Source organism: Babylonia areolata, chromosome 5, assembly GCF_041734735.1.
Source record: "Babylonia areolata isolate BAREFJ2019XMU chromosome 5, ASM4173473v1, whole genome shotgun sequence".
Lineage (NCBI taxonomy): Eukaryota > Metazoa > Mollusca > Gastropoda > Neogastropoda > Buccinidae > Babylonia > Babylonia areolata.
Genome location: NC_134880.1, coordinates 209,466 through 231,779, shown reverse-complemented (window position 1 = coordinate 231,779; position 22,314 = coordinate 209,466). Strand labels below are relative to the sequence as shown.

The 22,314-nt window shown below is 42.4% G+C and overlaps 1 protein-coding gene across 5 annotated transcripts in view; it reads left to right on the top strand.

The window, feature by feature from the left end:
• Positions 1-14,925: 14,925 nt before the first annotated feature.
• LOC143281850 (furin-like protease kpc-1) overlaps positions 14,926-22,314 on the top strand; it is a 145,260-nt gene continuing 137,871 nt past the window's right edge. For all 5 annotated transcript variants that reach the window (XM_076587096.1, XM_076587095.1, XM_076587094.1 and 2 more), the window contains exon 1: positions 14,926-15,563. In XM_076587096.1, coding sequence (XP_076443211.1) covers positions 15,378-15,563 — 186 coding nt within the window. In that variant the 5' untranslated portion in view covers positions 14,926-15,377. The remainder of the gene's footprint in view (positions 15,564-22,314) is intronic.

Below are 22,314 nucleotides of genomic sequence, written 5' to 3'. Positions count from 1 at the left end.
AATGTGGAGCGTCTATTTACAGGAAAATAGCAAAAGACTTTATTTGTTCTTCTTCTTCTTCTTTCCCTTGACTACCGCCTTCATCATTTTGAAGATTCTGTAGACTATAAGGGGGGTTTGCGTGTTTTTGTGGTTTCCTGAGGTAGAGGTTTGCTGGGCCAGGGGATGGGGGGTGAGGGGGGGAGGTATGGGGGTGGGGGTGGGGGGAGGTAATCAGATTCGGGATTTGAAGCCTTCCAGGGTTGTGCTGAGAGCAGTCTCAGCAGGAAGGCTGTTCCAGTTTGTTATTGTTCGAGGAAAGAAAGATTTTTGTCTGTACAGCGTCCTGCAGTTGGAGAGGTGGTATGCTGCTGGATGCGATCCTCGGGTCCCAGTGGATGCTGAAGGATTTTGAGAGGGCTTGTGGCATGTGTTGATGATAAGACTGCCGCTATGGAACTTATAAAAGTTCATCAGTCTTGCCTTTCTCCTTCGCTCTTTGAGGGGAGACCACTGAAGAGTCTCCATCATGTCTTGCACACTGGATGTTTTCCTGTGTCGATGGGTCGCCCAGCGAGCAGCCCGGCGTTGTACTGCCTCAAGTTTGTTAATATCCTTCTCTGTATAGGGGTCCCACACAGAGCTGGCATACTCCAAGGTTGGGCGGACCAGTGTTTGGTAGGCTTGCTGTTTGATGCGCTGGGAGCCTACATTCAGGTTCCGTCTTAGTAGGCCTAAGGTCTTGTTGGCTCGGTTGGAGACATTGGAGATGTGGGGGGTCCATCTAAGGTCAGAGGTGATGGTGATGCCGAGGTATTTGGATTTATTGACTACATCAAGGGTGTGGCCACGAAGGGTGTACTCTGATGGTAGGGGGTCTCTCTTCTGGCTCACTCGCAGGGTCTGACATTTGTCTGGATGGAAGCTCATAAGCCACTTCTGCTCCCATTCTGCAAGGCAATCGAGATCCTTTTGTAGGGCTTGCTGGTCGCTGGTGGAGGAGATGGTTTTGTGGCACAGGGTATCATCAGCAAAGAGACGAGCAGTGAAGGACAGTCCAGTCGGCATGTCGTTGATGTAGAGCAGGAACAGGCAAGGCCCAAGAACAGAGCCTTGTGGGACTACAGATTCTACAGGAACAGGACTGGAAGTGGCTCCATCCACCACTACAGACTGCTGTCTATCTGATAGGAACTTCCTGATCCAGGTGTGAACTTTCTCTGTGATGCCAATGGAGTGGATCTTGTGGAGCAGAAGGGAGTGGCAGACTTTATCGAACGCTTTGGAGAAGTCCATGATGAGAGCGTCTGCCTGTTTTCCGGCTTCAAGGTTTACTGAGAGCTCGTCTACAAGTCCGATGGGCTGGCTTTCACAGGATCGCTGGCGTCTGAAACCGTGTTGTGCTTCGGTGATGATTCCATTCTTTTCTGCAAAGTTCATAATAGAGCTTGTGATGATGTGCTTCATTATTTTGCATGGTATACTGGTCAGGGAAATAGGGCGGTAGTTTTCTGGGCGGTAGCGCTCACCTTTCTTGAAGACTGGGGTGACGTTGGCCATCCTCCAGTCTCTCGGAACTACTCCGGTGTTGAGGGAGCACTGGTACAGGAGTGTGAAAGCAGGAGCCAGTTCTTCAGCAAGCTCACGTAACAGTCTCGGGCTGATGTCATCGGGGCCAGGGGCTTTGCTGGGATTTAGATCCTTGAAGAGCTTGGTTACTCCTGCTACTGAAATTTCTATATTGCTTAAGGTAGGAGAGTTTGATGGGGGGTCTGATGGTAGACCAGTTCTGTCGGTGAACTCCTCTTTGCTGCAGGTGATTTTCGCACTGAAGGCGGAGTGAAATTGCTTATTTAGTATTTCTGCTCGCTCTTTTGCACCTGAGACAAGTCTGCCGTTTTCCTTAAGTGGGGCAACATTTGCTGCCTCTGTACGTATTGCCTTAATGTATGCCCAGAATTTCTTGTTCGTCACTGGTCTTTCACTCGTGCTATCTTTGAACATGTTCTCGGTGTATCTCCAGTAAGAACGGCGCAGATTTCTTTGGACATTGCGCTTCAGCTTCATCATTTCTGCACACACTTCTTTGCTTCCGGTCTTTTTCCACCGTTTGTACAGTCTGTCCCGTCGTCGGATCATCCTCAGGGTGGCATAGTCTACCCAGGGCCTGTTGTTTTTTCCGCCTATGGTTTTCTTAGGGATGTGTTTCTCTGTCATGGAGGCGATACCTTCTTTTAGTGTGTGCCACAGTTGTTCTGCATCACTGTTTGTATCAAAGGTTTCCAGCACTGTATCAGAGAGTTCCGTTGAACATGATTTCAGTGAAAGCCAGTCCGCTTTGGAGAATTGGGGGACTGTGCGTTTTGGTGAGCGTTGATACGCTGGGTTGGTGTTAAACTCCAGGTAGACAATATCATGGTCAGAGAGTCCAGGGAGGGGCTCAATCCGCGGCACTAGGGATGGATGGCTCGTGAGAAAGAGATCTATTTGTTCGGTCGGTTACCATTTAATGTATGATTGTGAGTTTCTGAATTTGGTATCACCAAATCTTGAGCTGTAGATATAATATGTTATATCATGTTATTTTATTTTTATGGTCGATAAAGAGATAATATCTTCGAAGCCCTATCTCAACGACACTCATCTGCCGGCGCTCTCAGGCACACACCGGGCCACCAACACGCATAGTGACATTCAGCAGTCGGTCTGTCTGTGTGTCTCTCTGTGTCTCTCTGTCTCTGTCTGTCTCTCTCTCTCTCTGGGAAGTGCGTGAGTATAATTAGTTCATTCCCTTTCTCCAGCTAGGTTTTGAAATGGTATGGTGGTTTGTTTGTCTGCTGTTTTGTGTTGTTTCGAAAGTTGACTGATCGTGCATGATGAGTACACACACCGACAGATAAGCCTGCCTGCCTACTCATCCGTCGGTCCGACGGGAGACTCAGTCCATCACCACTGAGCACTGATGCGGCGTGGCTTAATGAGAGCATACCAGTGGATCGTAAATACTTGGAGAGTTGGCCCACTGAGCGTCCAACCTAGTCTTGAAAGATGACTGACACGGTTGGGGCAATCACAACACTGCAGTGTCTGGCAAACCGCAAGTCCATTTCATGATTAACCGCGACTCGCTCAACCGGTAAAGAAGGAATTGCGCACTTCAAGTTCAGCCGGTCTACAATGTGATTTGCTTAGCGTTAAACTACCTCTTCTGTCCGGGCCTACTTACTGCAGGTGATAGTTCGGGATTTGTGGTCTTGTAGATTCCATGTATGTATTTATAGCATTCAGTCATATCTCCCCGCAGCCCGGCTCTTGTGTTCTAGACTGACTAGGTAGCTTAAGGAAAGCGAGTCTTTCATGACTGACAATAAGGCTTGTTCTTCAAATGAACAATCAGTTTCGTTGCCCATTGCTGGACGTCTTCCACATCTCTACACAATGTCAGTTTTTGACTGCGGGATCCAGACCGAATGTCCATATTCCAAAATGGGTCTAACCAGGGACTGATTTGAACAATTGAACTAACAGGTCTTCAGAGAGGTAGTCGGAAGAACGCCTTATTATACTAACCATATTGTTAGTCGGTCTTTTCAATAACTGTTGCCACATGCGTCTTGAAATTTTGTTGTCAATCTACGCTCCCAGGTCTTTCACCACATCACTCTCAGCAAGTGCCAGGTTGTATTCCTCCCCACTGTTAGTTTTCCCTTTCATGTAGTAAACTGCTTCCGATTTGCAGTTTCCTACTGAGCTTCATTACACTGCATTTTCTAGATGGAAGTGGAGGAGCTACTCTCTTGACCACTGCTGTAGGTTGTCTAGGTCATCTTGGAGGACTTGTGAAGCACCTACTTGGTCACTCTCTGTGAACAACTTCGTGTCGTCAGCAAACAGTTTCACATTGCTCTTCACTCTGCTAGGAATGTCATTAATGTACAACAGAAAAAGCAGGGGTCCTAGAACACTACCTTGTGGGATACCGCTTGTGACGTCTGCCTGCTGTGATGTTGCTCCATTCACAACCACCCTCTGCTTCCTTTGAGACAGAAAGTCCTGGATCCAGCCGGAGTAATACCCTGCCTGATACTCCATGTGCGTGGATCTTAGAGACAAGTCTGCGATGCGGAACTCTGTCAAACGCTTTCTGGTAATCCCTATAGATAGCATCAATAGAGCCACCTCTATCAAGGGTTCTTGTCCAGCTATCCAATATGTCCAACAATTGCGTAGCACATGAGCGTCCCTGACATGCTGTTCCACGTTGATCAGGTTGTTGGTATTGAGATGGTCTATGAGCTGATCCCATACCAATGTCTCAAGGATTTTACAGAGAATGCATGTGAGACTCACAGGTCTGTAGTTATTTGCCATGATCTTACTTCCCTTCTTAAAAACTGGAGTCACTAATGCTTCTTTACATTCCTCTGGGAGCTTTCTTTCTTCCATTGTTTTCTGAAACAGTGTCGTTCCTGGAACTGCTAGGGCCTCCGCTGCTTCTGACAGAAGGAGAGGACTAATGCCATGTGTAATGGGGGGTTCAGGCAGTTCACCTCCTCCCTCGACTGTAAACACTCTGGAAAAACAAATTTAGTACTTCTGCTTTCTCTCTGTCCGATGAGGTTTTCGATCCATCATTTTTCAATTTTCAATAAATCAGCAATTCCAGTTCTTGATTTTGTTTTATTGCCAACATAGGACCGGAATGCCTTAGGGTTCTTCTTTGCTTGTGAAGTAACTTTCTTCTCAAGTCTCTTTTTCGCATTGCGGAAGGCATTACGCACTTTCTGGCTCTAACACATTCCAGGTAACTCTGACCATCTCTTGTTTCTAACCAGCGTCTGAAGAGCCTATGTTTTTTTCATGACTGAAGCCAAGGTACCTCTGTCCATCCATGGTTTGCTGTTCTTGCCGACTCCTGATCTTGGTACAAATTTGTCAGCAGCTCCTGCAATTTCGCCCTTGATGACTGACCACATTTCGTCAACTGTCAACACTGATAACTTACTGTTCCAGTCAACTGAACCTTATCTCTGTCTTGTACTATGCAAGTCTGCCTTGTGAAAATTTAGACGCTGATACTTCTTTTCTTCAGTACGTGCACATGACAAGGTGATGACCAGAGTGGCATGGTCACTTTTTCCAATCCCTGCCGTAGTAGTGATATCTAACACCATGTCATCTCTGTTTGTGAAAACCAGGTCAATCAAGCTAGGAGTCTGACCCTGTCTGTGATGTGTTGGTTCTTTCTGGTGCTGTATCATGTATGCACCTCTAGTGGTCCTGAAGAAAGAGTATGCTGGATGGCTTTCCCTACCCTACATTTTTCATTTACCCAGTCTATTTCTGGAAAGTTGAAATCTCCTGAGACCAATAAATGAGATGTTTTTTTCTCTGCTGCTTTTAAAAAAACAAACTATTCATCTTATTGTGTCACAACCCGTAAGGGGTTGCCCATGAACCCCCGCCCCTTCCCAGACTAGCTAACGTCCCGACAACACAAACACGGAGACACAGAAACGTTCAGCTCGTTTTACTATGGTCATGTAAACATACATAAATAAATGAACGCCTCAAACCCAAGCATTACACACACACACACACACACACACACACACACACACACACACACACACACACACACACACACACACACACATATATATATATATATATATATATATACAGATAGATAGATAGATATATTATACAAGTGGTATGTTTCCTTCCACTGTTTTGACTAGATAAAGCAGGAGTTTTAAAACTACGTACATTAGTTCTTTTCTTCTGGACTGGGTTTACTACTCCTCGCCTCCCCTGTTGGGGTACCGCCCTATGTTTATGATCCGGCCCTTGTGTTGAACCCTCCCCTGTTGGGGTACCGCCCTGTGTTTATGATCCGGCCCTTGTGTTGAACCCTCCCCTGTTGGGGTACCGCCCTGTGTTTATGATCCGGCCCTTGTGTTGAATCCTCCCCTGTTGGGGTACCGCCCTGTGTTTATGATCCGGCCCTTGTGTTGAATCCTCTCCTGTTGGGGTACCGCCCTATGTTTATGATCCGGCCCTTGTGTTGAATCCTCCCCTGTTGGGGTACCGCCCTATGTTTATGATCCGGCCTTGTGTTGAACCCTCCCCTGTTGGGGTACCGCCCTATGTTTATGATCCGGCCTTGTGTTGAACCCTCCCCTGTTGGGGTACCGCCCTGTGTTTATGATCCGGCCCTTGTGTTGAATCCTCTCCTGTTGGGGTACCGCCCTGTGTTTATGATCCGGCCCTTGTGTTGAACCCTCCCCTGTTGGGGTACCGCCCTGTGTTTATGATCCGGCCCTTGTGTTGAACCCTCCCCTGTTGGGGTACCGCCCTGTGTTTATGATCCGGCCCTTGTGTTGAACCCTCCCCTGTTGGGGTACCGCCCTATGTTTATGATCCGGCCCTTGTGTTGAATCCAATGGGCTGTTGTATCCCCCTTGTTTTTTTAATCCTCTCTCTTTTGCTTCAGCTCCTTATAGAGTTTCTGATCCTGATCTCTCTCCAAGGCAGTCATATCTCTCCTGACAGAAATTCTTACTGAGCTAGAGCCCTCTTCATTTTGATCCTCATTTTCTCTGTTTTTCTTTCTCATTTTGGTAACAGTGTGTATCACATCATCCCGGACGGTCCGACTGTCAAATTGCACCATGTCTGCTGTGATAAGAACTGAGAAAATCAGTAGTAAATGTCTGATACATGTACGCTACACCACATCTGCTGTGATAAGAACTGAGAAAATCAGTAGTAGCTGTCTGATATATGTACGCTACACCACATCTGCTGTGATAAGTGAACTGAGAAAATCAGTAGTAGCTGTCTGATACATGTACGCTACACCACATCTGCTGTGATAAAAAAAGAAAGAAAAACAGTAGTAGATGACTGATACATGTACACCACATCTGCTGTGATAAAAAGAAGAAAATCAATAGTAGCTGTCTGATCTTCGCGTAAACCCAACTCGCTGATCAGGCCTATAACAGTGATTTTTTTCCTAACATTTTCTATTCAGACAATTGTTTACAGAAACTAAATTTATATACTTTGTCAGTGCAATAGAAAGTATAGGGTAAACACATAATTATGTTCTCAGTCAATACTGGCAAGTCCACAACCGCATATTGTAAACAGAACAATACACATTCAACAGCGTAATTCCAACTATAGTGATTATTATTCGCGGCATAGATTTGTAAGCATTAAAACTCGATATTTATTTAGTATCTGTGTGGGATTGTTTTCATAAATAATCATAGGATGAAAGGACTTAAATCATGTGATACAAGTGATTCCTCACTGATATATGACATATACTACCAGAAAGTGAAAGGCACATGTCATTTTATACACACTATGTCCCTCACAAGGCTCCATACATCATGGTGTGATGCATGACACTGGTTGATTACTGGCAGACCATCACGTTTTGACGATGGATGACCAAGGGTGACTACTAACATCGTCAAGATCTGAAGTTATGGATGGCTTGAGCTAATTTCTGACATCGTCAAGATCTGACAATGGATGGCTGCAGTTAGGGTGAATACTGAGAATCGTCAAGACCTGTGATGGATGACTTTGGGTCAGTGATACTGACAGCGTCAAGACCTGTGATGGATGACTTTGGGTCAGTGATACTGACAGCGTCAAGATCTGATGATGGATGACTTTGGGTCAGTGATACTGACAGCGTCAAGATCTGATGATGGATGACTTTGGGTCAGTGATACTGACAGCGTCAAGATCTGATGATGGATGACTTTGGGTCAGTGATACTGACAGCGTCAAGATCTGATGATGGATGACTTTGGGTCAGTGATACTGACAGCGTCAAGGTCTGATGATGGATGACTTTGGGTCAGTGATACTGACAGCGTCAAGATCTGATGATGGATGACTTTGGGTCAGTGATACTGACAGCGTCAAGATCTGATGATGGCTCTTGGTATTAACTGACATCACCAAGATCTGATGATGGATGACTTTGGGTCAGTGATACTGACAGCGTCAAGATCTGATGATGGATGACTTTGGGTCAGTGATACTGACAGCGTCAAGATCTGATGATGGATGACTTTGGGTCAGTGATACTGACAGCGTCAAGATCTGATGATGGATGACTTTGGGTCAGTGATACTGACAGCGTCAAGATCTGATGATGGATGACTTTGGGTCAGTGATACTGACAGCGTCAAGATCTGATGATGGCTCTTGGTAATACCTGACATCGCCAAGATCTGATGACAGAAAGCTTAGGATGATTTCTGACATTGTCAAGATCTGATGATGGATGACTCTGGTTGTTTACTGACAGCTCGTTATGAGTGATCTGATGAAGGATGACGCTGGATGACTATGTGATACAGCACACACAATAAGAGATACTGTCTGTCATTTTGCACAGCATAGCCTGTGCCGATCTGTCCAAAGCATATATAGCTGGTCAGTGTTTCTTAATGGGCCAGTCAGTCCAGTCAGTTTACAGTTGGCCTGCCCAAAACGAGATGTGATGCTGTAACTGACCTCTGTAAAGCAAACAGGTTAATTTTGGGACAGCCTCCAAAACTCAGACGACTTGGATAACAGACTGGGCCGGCCAGTACGTACCGGGCCAGACCAATACAGGACATGATATGGTCTTTCCACCCAGCCTGACGGCTACAAACATGCCCAGCCTGACGGCTACAGACATGCCCAAAGCAGAGGACATGTCATACTAGGCCCACCGGTATATAGGCTACCATGTTAGTCAAATATGTGATGTAATATTGCTGCTCCTTAATTAATCCAACATAATTTGTATGGTATGTGGCCGATCTGCTTGAGCCAGGCATTGTGTACATCATATCGAGGTAATTATCATTTCCTAGATCAATCCAGCAGGACACCCAGCTAGTAGGACATAGGACACCCACCCCAGTAGAACATCCAGCCAGTGGGACATCCAACTAATGGGACACCCAAACAGTGGGACACCCAACCCAGTTGGAAATCAAACCGGAAGGACACCCAGTTCAGTTGGACACCCAACCAGTAAGACACCCAGACGCCCAACCCAGTAAGACACCCAGACACCCAACCCAGTAAGACACCCAGCCACCCAACCAGTAAGTCACCCAACACCTTACTCAGTAGTACACATAACCTAACAACACACTCAACCCAGTGAGCACACCTGCCCAGTATCACACCCATCCCCAAACCAGACATGATTACGTCTCTTTCCCAGCAGCAGACCGGTAGTACATTGTGGGCCAACATCCGTGGGACGCAAGTTTTCAAGCAGCCGCCGGGAAAAAGAAGTCCGTTTCAGGCAGTCTTTGTTCGTACTTTCCCAGCAACAACGCTGCACCAAAATTAATGTTCTTTCTGACTGACTCTATTCCGTTGTCTTGGAGATGTTCTCCGTGTTGTTACGTTGTAGTTAATGTGCGAATGTACGTTCTGTATTAGACTGCGAGTGCATTGTTCGATATGATCTTTTTACATAATAATGAATTATTGTTTTCCAAGTTGTGTGTGTGCGTGCGTGCGTGCGTGCGTGCGTGCGTGTGTGTGTGTGTGTGTGTGTGAGAGAGAGAGAGAGATAGATAGATAGATAGATAGAGAGAGAGAGAGAGAGAGAGAGAGAGAGATGGGGTGTTATTTAATCAAAAGAGGCACTGAGCAATGGCCGAGATGATCTGAACTGAATGTGTGTTGCTGGAATGCGAAAGGACTGGTCAAGTCACCGTGGCACAAAGACTGCGGCGAACAGAAAAAGAAAACGGAACATGTATGCTATTAATCAGACTGACAGCCAGGAAGAAAGATTTTGACGAAACTGTCATAAGTTAAGTCTTATGGTCATATAGTTTCTATTACAGCTAACTGAGAGTCGTTCATTCCTTTCGGTGAACAATGATCTACCCTATCATGGCTGAGACAACATGCAGTGCATTTGCTTCAGTTATGAAGTCACATGCCTATTTGAAAATGAGAGATTGAGCGGAAAGAGACTCAGAGAGAGAGAGAGAGAGAGAGAGAGAGAGAGAGTTTATTCAATTTCTGTACAGGATAACAACAATACTTACAATAATATATATGGCATCATACCATCAGTGTTACAAAGTACAATTTGGTCTACTCATAGATCTATCACATCAAATAATGGTTTGTTGAATGAGCAATATTCAGTAATTCCGTACCTCTTCGTTAAACATATGATCTCGATGAAGTTAAAGGCTTCAGTTTTACAAGTAAACACACAAATTCCTCAGCCAGTATCATTTTCAAATTTGCTTTGTCATCAGTATCGTCAATTGACGGAAACAAAAGCTGGGTTTGTATGTATACTAGGAATATACTTATGACGACGGTCACAGAGATGAGGACAGAACAACAGTTGCATTAACACATAATGGGCACTGAGATCAGGACAGAACAACACTGAGCTGCATTACCACACAATGGGCACTGAGATGAGGACAGAACAACAGTTGCATTACCACATAATGGGCACTGAGATGAGGACAGAACAACACTGAGTTGCATTTCCACATAATGGGCACTGAGATCAGAACAGAACAACACTGAGTTGCATTTCCACATAATGGGCACTGAGATCAGGACAGAACAACAGTTGCATTACCACATAATGGGCACTGAGATGAGGACAGAACAACACTGAGTTGCATTTCCACATAATGGGCACTGAGATCAGGACAGAACAACAGTTGCATTACCACATAATGGGCACTGAGATGAGGACAGAACAACGGTTGCATTTCCACATAATGGGCACTGAGATGAAGACAGAACAACACTGAGTTGCATTTCCACATAATGGGCACTGAGATCAGGACAGAACAACAGTTGCATTTCCACATAATGGGCACTGAGATCAGGACAGAACAACACTGAGTTGCATTTCCACATAATGGGCACTGAGATGAGGACAGAACAACGGTTGCATTTCCACATAATGGGCACTGAGATCAGGACAGAACAACAGTTCCATTAACACATAATGGGCACTGAGATCAAACAGAACAACAGTTGCATTACCACATAATGGGCACTGAGATCAGGACAGAACAACAGCTGCATTGCCACATAATGGGCACTGAGATGAGGACAGAACAACACTGAGTTGCATTTCCACATAATGGGCACTGAGATCAGGACAGAACAACAGTTGCATTACCACATAATGGGCACTGAGATGAGGACAGAACAACGGTTGCATTTCCACATAATGGGCACTGAGATGAAGACAGAACAACACTGAGTTGCATTTCCACATAATGGGCACTGAGATGAAGACAGAACAACGGTTGCATTTCCACATAATGGGCACTGAGATCAGGACAGAACAACACTGAGTTGCATTATCACATAATGGGCACTGAGATCAGGACGGAACAACGGTTGCATTTCCACATAATGGGCACTGAGATGAGGACAGAACAACAATGAGTTGCATTACCACATAATGGGCACTGAGATGAGGACAGAACAACAGTTGCATTACCACAGAATCGGCACTGAGATCAGGACGGAACAACGGTTGCATTTCCACATAATGGGCACTGAGATGAGGACAGAACAAAAGTTGCATTACCACATAATGGGCACTGAGATCAGGACAGAACAACGGTTGCATTTCCACATAATGGGCACTGAGATCAGGACAGAACAACACTGAGTTGCATTACCACATAATGGGCACTGAGATCAGGACGGAACAACGGTTGCATTTCCACATAATGGGCACTGAGATGAGGACAGAACAACAATGAGTTGCATTACCACATAATGGGCACTGAGATGAGGACAGAACAACAGTTGCATTACCACAGAATCGGCACTGAGATCAGGACGGAACAACGGTTGCATTTCCACATAATGGGCACTGAGATGAGGACAGAACAAAAGTTGCATTACCACATAATGGGCACTGAGATCAGGACAGAACAACAGTTGCATTTCCACATAATGGGCACTGAGATCAGGAGAGAACAACACTGAGTTGCATTGCCACATAATGGGCACTGAGATGAGGACAGAACAACAGTTGCATTATCACATAATGGGCACTGAGATCAGGACAGAACAACACTGAGCTGCATTACCACATAATGGGCACTGAGATGAGGACAGAACAACACTGAGTTGCATTTCCACATAATGGGCACTGAGATGAGGACAGAACAACAGTTGCATTATCACATAATGGGCACTGAGATGAGGACAAAACAACACTGAGTTGCATTACCACATAATGGGCACTGAGATCAGGACAGAACAACAGTTGCATTGCCACATAATGGGCACTGAGATCAGGACAGAACAACACTGAGTTGCATTTCCACATAATGGGCACTGAGATCAGGACAGAACAACAGTTGCATTTCCACATAATGGGCACTGAGATCAGGACAGAACAACACTGAGTTGCATTACCACATAATGGGCACTGAGATGAGGACAGAACAACAGTTGCATTACCACATAATGGGCACTGAGATGAGGACAGAACAACACTGAGTTGCATTGCCACATAATGGGCACTGAGATGAGGACAGAACAACACTGAGTTGCATTACCACATAATGGGCACTGAGATCAGGACAGAACAACAGTTGCATTACCACATAATGGGCACTGAGATCAGGACAGAACAACAGTTGCATTACCACATAATGGGCACTTCAATGTACTGTCAGACAGCGCACTCATCCCGCTGTTGCTGCTGCCATCTGTTCAATGCAAGTCAGTCTTTGACGGAATTCAGCAAAGAATAATTTTACACTTTCCACAACTTGATTCAGCCACACTGATGAACCCAGATCAAATCTGTAAAGCAGCCTGCCTTACGAATTTCTGAAACCCATGTATTCGTCACGGTAGAACACTGACGCCGGACTGATCAAAATTTATCAACATAATCGGTTTTCGTCCGGCAGTTCATTCACCTACGTTTTTAGCCCGGCCATCTCTGGATCTGGATCTGGTGGTGTACGTCGCAGACGCCACTTCTGGCGATATAGACGCGATGGAACTAGGAGGACGCATGTAGGCTACCTAACAGAAAAAAATATAGTCAAAGAAAGACCTAAAGAAAACTGTCCACCCTGGGCTAAGACCATCAAAACCCCGGTTCGGTCGGGAGGGTCCAGGCCCCACTTCCAGAAGCAAGATCCTAAAAAAAAAATAATGATAATAAATAATAAAATAAAAATTTAGTGGTTGCTGGTCACCGTGAGGCTGAGATCGTGATCTGGACCACACACACACACACACACACACACACACACACACACACACACAATTCACTGGAGATTGAATCAACCTTTACCGGGCCCCCATATTGGTCAGTGTATCACTTGATGGAGGCCGGACATGATTCCACTGATAATCAACTGAGCCCGCGGAACAGCTGGAGCTGCCACTGAGTATCACTGTGATCAGTTCTTAACTCATTTGAAATTAATTTTACGTCTGTATTAAGTAAGATAGAATAAGATTAACATTCCTTCGTCTGCACGAAAGTATCCTATAAGTAACATTGCAAGTTTTAATGTATTTACCAAGTCTAAAGATCGAGAATCTGTTTACTTGCAGAAAACTAACTTGCAAAATCCCCGGCGGGCTCCACAAAAAAAAAACAGACTGTGGACATCCGAGTAAAGTTGATCAGGTAACAGCAATCTTTTATAATTAAATGTATAATGAAATACTATAATGAAATTCATCACTAGCAGTATTCATGTGTCACTTATGGTTCAATCGGCAAACAGTGATCATGTTACATCAGTTTCAAACTGATTCGGTACTCGGAAATTACATGATATTTGTTGCAGGCAATTGACCAATATATTTTATTTTCTCATAAATTCCTTTTAAAGTGCATGCTCAGTATAAAGCACACATTTTGTATTTTGTTGTAATGATTCCATCCATATTTTTTTGTCAAAATCATTCTTCAAAGCAGTGATGACAATGCATGACAAGTAATCAGTCTTTATTTTACTGTATGTAATTCCCGAGCGCAACTGATCAAATCCCATTTGAACTAAAATTTGGTGTTGGTGTATATTTCTGAATATCCACACACACACACACACACACACACACACACACACACACACACACACACACACACTGCACAGCGCACGCGTGTCGGACCGTCTAAAACACAATGAAACAAGAGAGGCAAGGCCTTCAAGACTCACTTGTGACTGAGAGTAAAACACACAAGCTTTTTATGTATTGAGTATAATTTCAAAATGTAATCTTTAAGATGAGAAAGATCAGTTTAAAGCAAATTAAGTCCCCTAGCATTAATTACAGAGTAATTTCCCTTTTTTACTACCTGCACCAAAATGTTTGCAAAGTAAATAAAACTTCCATGCAAAAGGAGTTCCTGTTTGAACAAAAAATGATAATAATGACTGCTCTTGTTGTTGGGTCAGTTAATATCAGATCAAAGTGCCAAGTTTAGAGAATACAAAAATATAAATATAACAGCAAATGCAGTTTACATATTTAGGCTTCATTATTTATTTTTTGTGCCCATCCCAGAGGTGCAATATTGTTTTAAACAAGATGACTGGAAAGAACTGAATTTTTCCTATTTTTATCCTAATTTGGTGTCAACTGACAAAGTATTTGCAGAGAAAATGTCAGTGTTAAACTTTACCACGGACACACAGACACACAGACACACACAGAGACACACACAGAGACACACAGACACACACACACACACACACACACACAGACAACCGAACACCGGGTTAAAACATAGACTCACTTTGTTTACACAAGTGAGTCAAAAAGCCGATCCCAAAAGGAAAGGCGAGAAGGGGAAGCAATTGTTGCCCCGTCATGTGTTTGTGTGCGAATGATTTCCCTTGAAAAACAGAGGGCGCACTGCGAAGAAGCGACAATCAAGCTCGGAGCTCGTACGGCAGCATGCGAACAGAGAGGATAGGCAGTTACGGAGGGCTGTTGGATTCTGTGTGACATCTGCTTTATTCCGCACTCGATCATCCTTTGGGCAACTCCACTGTCTTCACACACGTCCGGGGTAGATCAAGTATCAGAAATTTAATTTGCTGTTAAAGTTTCGGACATAACGGACGAGATCGTAGGAAAAGTCTTTATTTGTGACGTCTTACTTGGTGCTTCTGTCAAGACTGTTTTTTTGGTGCGTTTAGGCCAACATACCCGCGGGAACCAGGATCTTACGTCGACGTGTCTACTTTTACCCGGATGCGTACTTTTTGCGTCAGTGTTTGTATCATTCACATCTTAAGTTGGTGAGACACACTGGTTCGAGTGCAAGATAACTTTACACAACCTATCAAACCCATAAGTGCCTTGTTATGGTTTTGCCACCCTCTCTGTCATCTCTTAGGAGCCAGCATGCTTGTGTACTTTTGGTGCTTTGGTTGACGAATTTTGTCGTCCCAGAAGAGGTCTATCTTAACAAGATTGCAGTCCATATCAACGGAGACCATGCTGCTGCTGATCGAGTCGCCCGGGATGCTGGTCTGCGCAACATTGGCCAGGTAGGCATCATGATCATGGTTGTTATGGAGATTTTAGAAGAACAGTAGTAGTATAATTGTAATGGAGATTTTCAGTTATGACTCTTGTTAGACTGCAGTGGTAGTAGTAAGTAAATCATGTATTTCAGAAAGCAGAGAGAATCCAAGTAAAACAACATCACACACACACACACACACACACACACACACACGAGTCACACACACACAAACACACACATGCACAAACATACACAATCACACATGTTCACACACATGCATATGCACACACATGCGCACTCGCGCGCGTGCACGCACAGACACACACACACACACACACACACACACACACACACACTGATCTTCTTACACAGTATACTCACAGCATGCATATTTTATAAAATGCACTCAGTCAGTACATGCACAGATAATTCTCTCTCTCTCTCTCTCTCTCTCTCTCTCTCTCTCTCACACACACACACACAGTGACACACACACAGTTACACATACACATACAGAGTGACAAACACACACACTATACAAACACACCATCACACACAGTCTCTCTCTCTCTCTCTCTCTCTCTCTCTCTCTCTCTCTCTCTCTCACACACACACACACACACACACACACACACACACACATACACACACTCAAACCATAAAACCATTAGATGCAGAATTTGAACAGCATTCCATACCCTGTACTGAGGATAATGTTTAACTTGTGTGCTGTGAAGTAATGAACCAAGGATTTCACTGTTGATAATGATCAGATACAAGATATGATTCTGAAAGGTGTTCAGACTGAATTGAAATAAAATATTATTTCTTATTCATTTTGATTTTTCATTTTGTTTTGATTTTTCATTTTAAAGAATTGTCCAGTTGCAGTTTTATTATCATTTTTTGTCTTCTCTTTTTTTCCTCTTATTTAATTAGGATTTAACCCTACTTGGCCATTTCATTTATTTACTTATCCACTGAAGAGTCAGTTAATCTGTAATAAGTTCATTTAAACAGAACCAATCTGAGCTTTCCATGCTTATATTCCTTAGACGTTAGAAAGAAGAAAAAAAATCAGTACATTATCAGTGTAAATTTTGTTCCCCATTCTCTCCTTTTTTGTAGAGTTAATTATGTTCTTTGTACTTTGCTGGTTCATTCATTCTGTAACAGAGTCAGTCATATTACTAAATTCGCTTAATAATTAATCATATGATGTTCTTTGTAATCTCTTCAGTATTTTGGCATTTTGTGAGACATTAATGACAGTTTAGTAATTTACATACAGGGAATGAAAAACACTTACATGTTGTAGTGCTTACTAGCAAGCCACATCCAGAGAATCACAAACACACACACACACACACACACACACACAGGATCTAGACTCGTTCACAATAGACAGGTATCCTATTTCTATGGCTTTATAGTTCTTGCTCCATGCTGTTTTCTTTGGCTTTCTTGCTGACTTAATTGTCATTATCACAGTGTGTTTCCACTGTGCTCAGGAGTTCATGGACATAAAAAAAAAAAATCTAAATCAGTGTGATTTTGTTTTTCTTGATACAATGGTATGTTTGAAGTTATCAGTGGGTTATTGTAATTTTGTATTTTCATTTTGCTTTACAGAGTATAACATTGGTTGATAACTTTTGAGTTGATAACTTTATAACTTTTGATTTTTTTAATTTTTATTTTTATTTTATTTTAAAGTTTGAGTGATCATTTAGTTTTATCATTCATGACATGTCTAACTCTAATTATACAGTTGGTATCACTACACTGCATACATAGAACTTAAAAGCACATTATGTTTTGTAAAATTTGATTCTTTTCATGTGTGCATGTCTGTGTGTGTCTGTGTAACATACATCTGTCACTCTGTGTCTGTGTTCCTGAATTTTTTCAGTTCCACTACTGGCACTAGCTTTAGGGTTGTTGTTGTTTTCACATTTTTGAACATTCTATTAAACTGTTATAAGTTAAAGTCAATAACTAGATTAAGAAATGTGATATTGTTAGTAAGGGAAGAAATCTAAGATTTTGTAAGAAATCATAATTTCATTACTCAGGTGTTTTTGCATCATATTGTAAGATCATAAGTTGAACAAATTTTAAATGATTCAGTACATGACTTGTGAGAAAACCTGATGCTCTTAATAGCAGTCTGATCTGCATGATACAATGCATGTAATGTATCTTACAAAGTTACATTTTATTGTTTTACTTTTTATGAATTTATAAAAAGAAAGATTAATTTAAAATATAATTTTATCTTAACAGTGAAATACTGAAAGCGAAATTGCCATTTTTGAAACTTGTTTTTCATTTACAGTTGGGAAACATTCAGCAAGTGTTTGTTGAATGATCAGTTTCTCAGTTTCATAAAAAGAACTTAAGAAGTAAATTGATCTAAACAGCAAAATTAATCTAAACAGCAGTACTAACGTTGACAACAACAACAAAGGTAAGAATAAACACGCTCTGCAACAGCAGCAGTAGCATCCACACCCAAAGCTTCTTCCCTAAATGGTTAGTCCTGTAAACTTAACAGTAAGTTTAATCATAATGATGTAACAGTAAAACACTTTAAACAGTGCTATACTACGCTGTAATTTTTCGGCTCTTATTGACCACACAGCAGTTCTCCACAACTTACTTTTGAAGAGTCAATAGAAATTAGAATAAAAGTTTTGAGACCTGTACAAAACTCTGTGAGACAAAGTGGTACAGTGATGGGGAGGAAGAAAAACATCATTCAGTATGTATGTATGATTACATACAGGTATATCTATTGTATATATATATATATATATATATATATATATATATATATATATATATATATATATATGTGTGTGTGTGTGTGTGTGTGTGTGTATGTGTGTGTGTGAATACAAACTCCTAAACAATTATTTTAGGAGGTAGGCCATCAGTTTTTTTAAAAATAAATGTTAAAAGATGATCATTTTTTTTATTTTATTGTATATCAACAGACTAGTGTTTGTAGTTGCACTCACTTTCCTCCTTTGGTTTGGTGGGAGGGAGGGGATTGGGGGAAGCAGTGGGTAGAAAGGTGATCAGGTGCAGCCTGGGTTAATAGGGGAAGGGGTATGGGTGGTGGTGAAAACCTCTGGTGTAGAGAACCCTGGGACATTAAATGTCTGGGTTGGCTTGCTGATTCTACAGTTTACAGTTACAGTATCCCCAGTCTGGTTTTGTTACCTGATGACACAAATTCCCATGCAACAGAATAATTCCTCTTGAACTCCCTATTTTTTATTATGAAACAACAACATTGACAACAAAATCAAAACAGCATACAACTCATTACAAGGGAATTTAAAACATCTTTCTTATAAACATAATGATAATGAAAAGAAGAAGAAAAAGAAATTTCTAAGAATCTTAGTTGAAAAAAAAATCATTTGGCACAATGGCCTGTACCAGAGACGCATATAGATCTATAGATTATTCTGGGTTTATAATAGATATAAACTGTATTTGCTGTGAGTTTGATGTGACCTTTTTTTTTCTTTTTTTCTTTTTTTTTTAACCCAGTTTATTTTACTTTTCATTTTTTCCCCACAACTAAAATGGAATTTTTGCATTTGATGCATTTTTACTCCAGGTACTTTATTGTTTGTCATGCTTTCAGCCCCTTAGTGAGATATGATTTGCCTCAGGACTTAATCAAGTTAATGTTCTAAGTCTCAGGTGAGCTCTCAGCCAAATCAAGTTCATTTGAATTGATGAATTTATAATTCTCATTCTCTCTGTTCTTTTCATGTCACATGTTTAGATTTTCTGAAGTGAAGAAAGTTGGTAAGAAATGAAAGAATTAAAAAAATATAAAAAAATTTAAGAAGTAGAGGGTGGATGGGTTTTTTGTGAAACATAAATTGCAGAATGATCACAATAATGTGATGAATATCATATGGTAAAGAAATAGGATTCTTGCTCCACTAAGAAAGTTTGACAGTTGCTCTGACCAACGTGTGTTGTTGAGAAGTTGGTGCAGTGTCTCAATAATTTCAGGGGAAAAGGCTCGTTATTCTCGCTCCACAGATTGATGGCGTGTCAGTTGCCCAGACAGAGCTTGACAGCCATGCGTTAAGTTGTCACTGTGGTACATGTCAGTTTTATTCTAATGACTTTTGTCGTTGACAGTTTGGAACCTACATACTGTCAGTTTTGTGTTTGTTATTCACTTATTGTCACCTGTGCATCATGGTTAGACCTGTCTGTGACACTCACGACACACATGCATGCATGCGCGCACACACATACATGTATAGGTGCGCACACGAGCACACACATACATACAAACTCACATGGCACACACACACACACACACACACACACACACACACACACACACACACACACACACACACGGCATGCACACACAGACACACACACACACACACACACACAGTGACACACACACACGGCATGCACACACACACACACACACACACACACACACACACACACACACACACACACACACACACACACACGGCATGCACACACACACACACACACACACACACACACACACACACACACACACACACACACACACACACACACACACGGCATGCACACACACAGACACACACACAGACACACACACACACACACACACAACACACACTAATAGTCTAAAGAATAGACTATATACAGACTGGGGGAGAAAAGGGGAAATAGACTGAGCTGAAATAAAGATATGAACGAGCAAGCAAACATATTTTGATTAATTCAATTCCTCCTCTACCCCTCTCCCCCCCCACCCCCCTGCCCCCTCAGTACTCCCACACACCCCACTCCCAGTCCCATATTCCCTTTCCCAAAGTTACAAGTCAGACATTGGTGTTGTATTCTGTTGTATTATATTTATAGGCAAGGCAAAGAGTTTATTTCGTCTGCCCCCTGGGGGCATTTAAACATTTCATTTTCATGCTGTTGTCATTTTTCACACACACCACACAAACAAAAAGAGTGATCTAAAAAAGTAGATGTAGGCCCATTTGATCTTGAAAGCACTCAAATACACATTAACTGAATAAGAAGTAATATTTCATTAACAATATAAACAAAAATCTTTTCCCCATCAGTATCAATCAACAAAATTCTGATGAAAAGAAATCTACATATAGAAGAAAAAAAAGATTTAAGTTTTAACCGTACACATTCTTTTGTTTTTCTTTCCAGCGGGTTCTATAATATCTTGATAAACATTTTTGTCTGATGCTTCCAAAAAAAAAAAGGGCACACAAACAAGTAGTAAAACTCATCAGCAATGTCGTTTGTGGAGCATATATGTCACAGATTGTCAAAACACTGCCTATTTACAGGCAAAGGATTATTGGTTGTTCTAAATGTTACTAACCCAATTACACATTCATTTGGTAACACTGTAAAATAAGCATCCTGACCAAAGTTTAGTTAAACATCCTGCAATTGATATACATAGTATTGTTATACTGCTGTATTTTACATTTGTCAATTTATGTCAAATTTATTCAGGCTACTCTCCCTTGGGAGAGTGCAGCACCACCCTTATGTATTGTTTTTTACTGTCAGAGTGGATTTTTCCAGAGGGATGACTGCTGTTGGCGTGGGTTCTTTTCCATGTCTCAAGTGCATGCTGCACGTGTAGCACATTTGTTTAAATACTGATTGTTGTCTCATCCAAATAACTAGAACCCAGAACACCACTCAAGGTCCAGTGGAGAGGGAGGTAATTACTAATGATCCTTACGGCTTGTAATGTATGGTACAAATGTGGAGTGATGGCCTAGAGATAATGCGTCTGCCAAAGAAGCGAGAGAATCTGAGTGTGCTGGTTCGAATCATGGCTCAGCAGCCGATATTTTCTCCCCCTCCACTAGACCTTGAGTGATGGTCTGGACGCTAGTCATTCGGATGAGATGATAAACCGAGGTCTCGTGTGCAGCATGCACTTAGCACACGCAAAAGAACCCATGGCAACAAAAGGGTTGTTCCTGGCAAAATTCTGAAGAAAAATCCACTTCGATAGGAAAAACAAATAAACTGCACACAGGAAAAAATACAAGAAAATGGGTGGTGCTGTAGTATAGCGACGCGCTCTCCCTGGGGAGAGCAGCCCGAATTTCGCACAGAGAAATCTGTTGTGGTAAAAAGAAATACAAATACAAATATTCAAACCCACCTACAGGCGTTTCGTAGTTGTACACATTACCACTTGGCCACCGCTCCGCTAAGTAAATTGTCACTCTCAGTCGGGTTTGGAAGGAAGGGGCAGAGGAAAACTCCCCCACCTTCACAAGTTCATCCCTGGCTCTTATCCATCAATCTTCTGGATACATGTGTGTCTTGTGGTGCTTCAGATGGCCTGAATTGTTGTGTGGAAGAGGGTGAAATGAGTCTTGCTGCAAAGGGAGTTGGGTAGTGATCAATAAGTAATGTGGTGTGAAGGCAGATAGGGACAGGAGGGTGTGGGAGGGAGGCAGAGGGGGCCTAGATTTTGGGCATGGCTACCTAGAACCGCTCAGACGAAATGTCACTTTTCCTTACTGCTTTAATTATCTGCCCTTGTCTCTGGGGCAGAAGTTTCTGGGAGGAGGTAGAAGAGGTGCTGACATCTCGCTTGATGCCTGTCTTCTGCCAGTGGACCTGTTTTTCCTTCTGGTGTGTGTGTGTGTGGTGTTGTGTTGTGTTGTCTGTCTGTCTGTCTGTGTGCATGTGAAAGAAGCATTTTGAAAGCTTCTTTTACTTCAGTT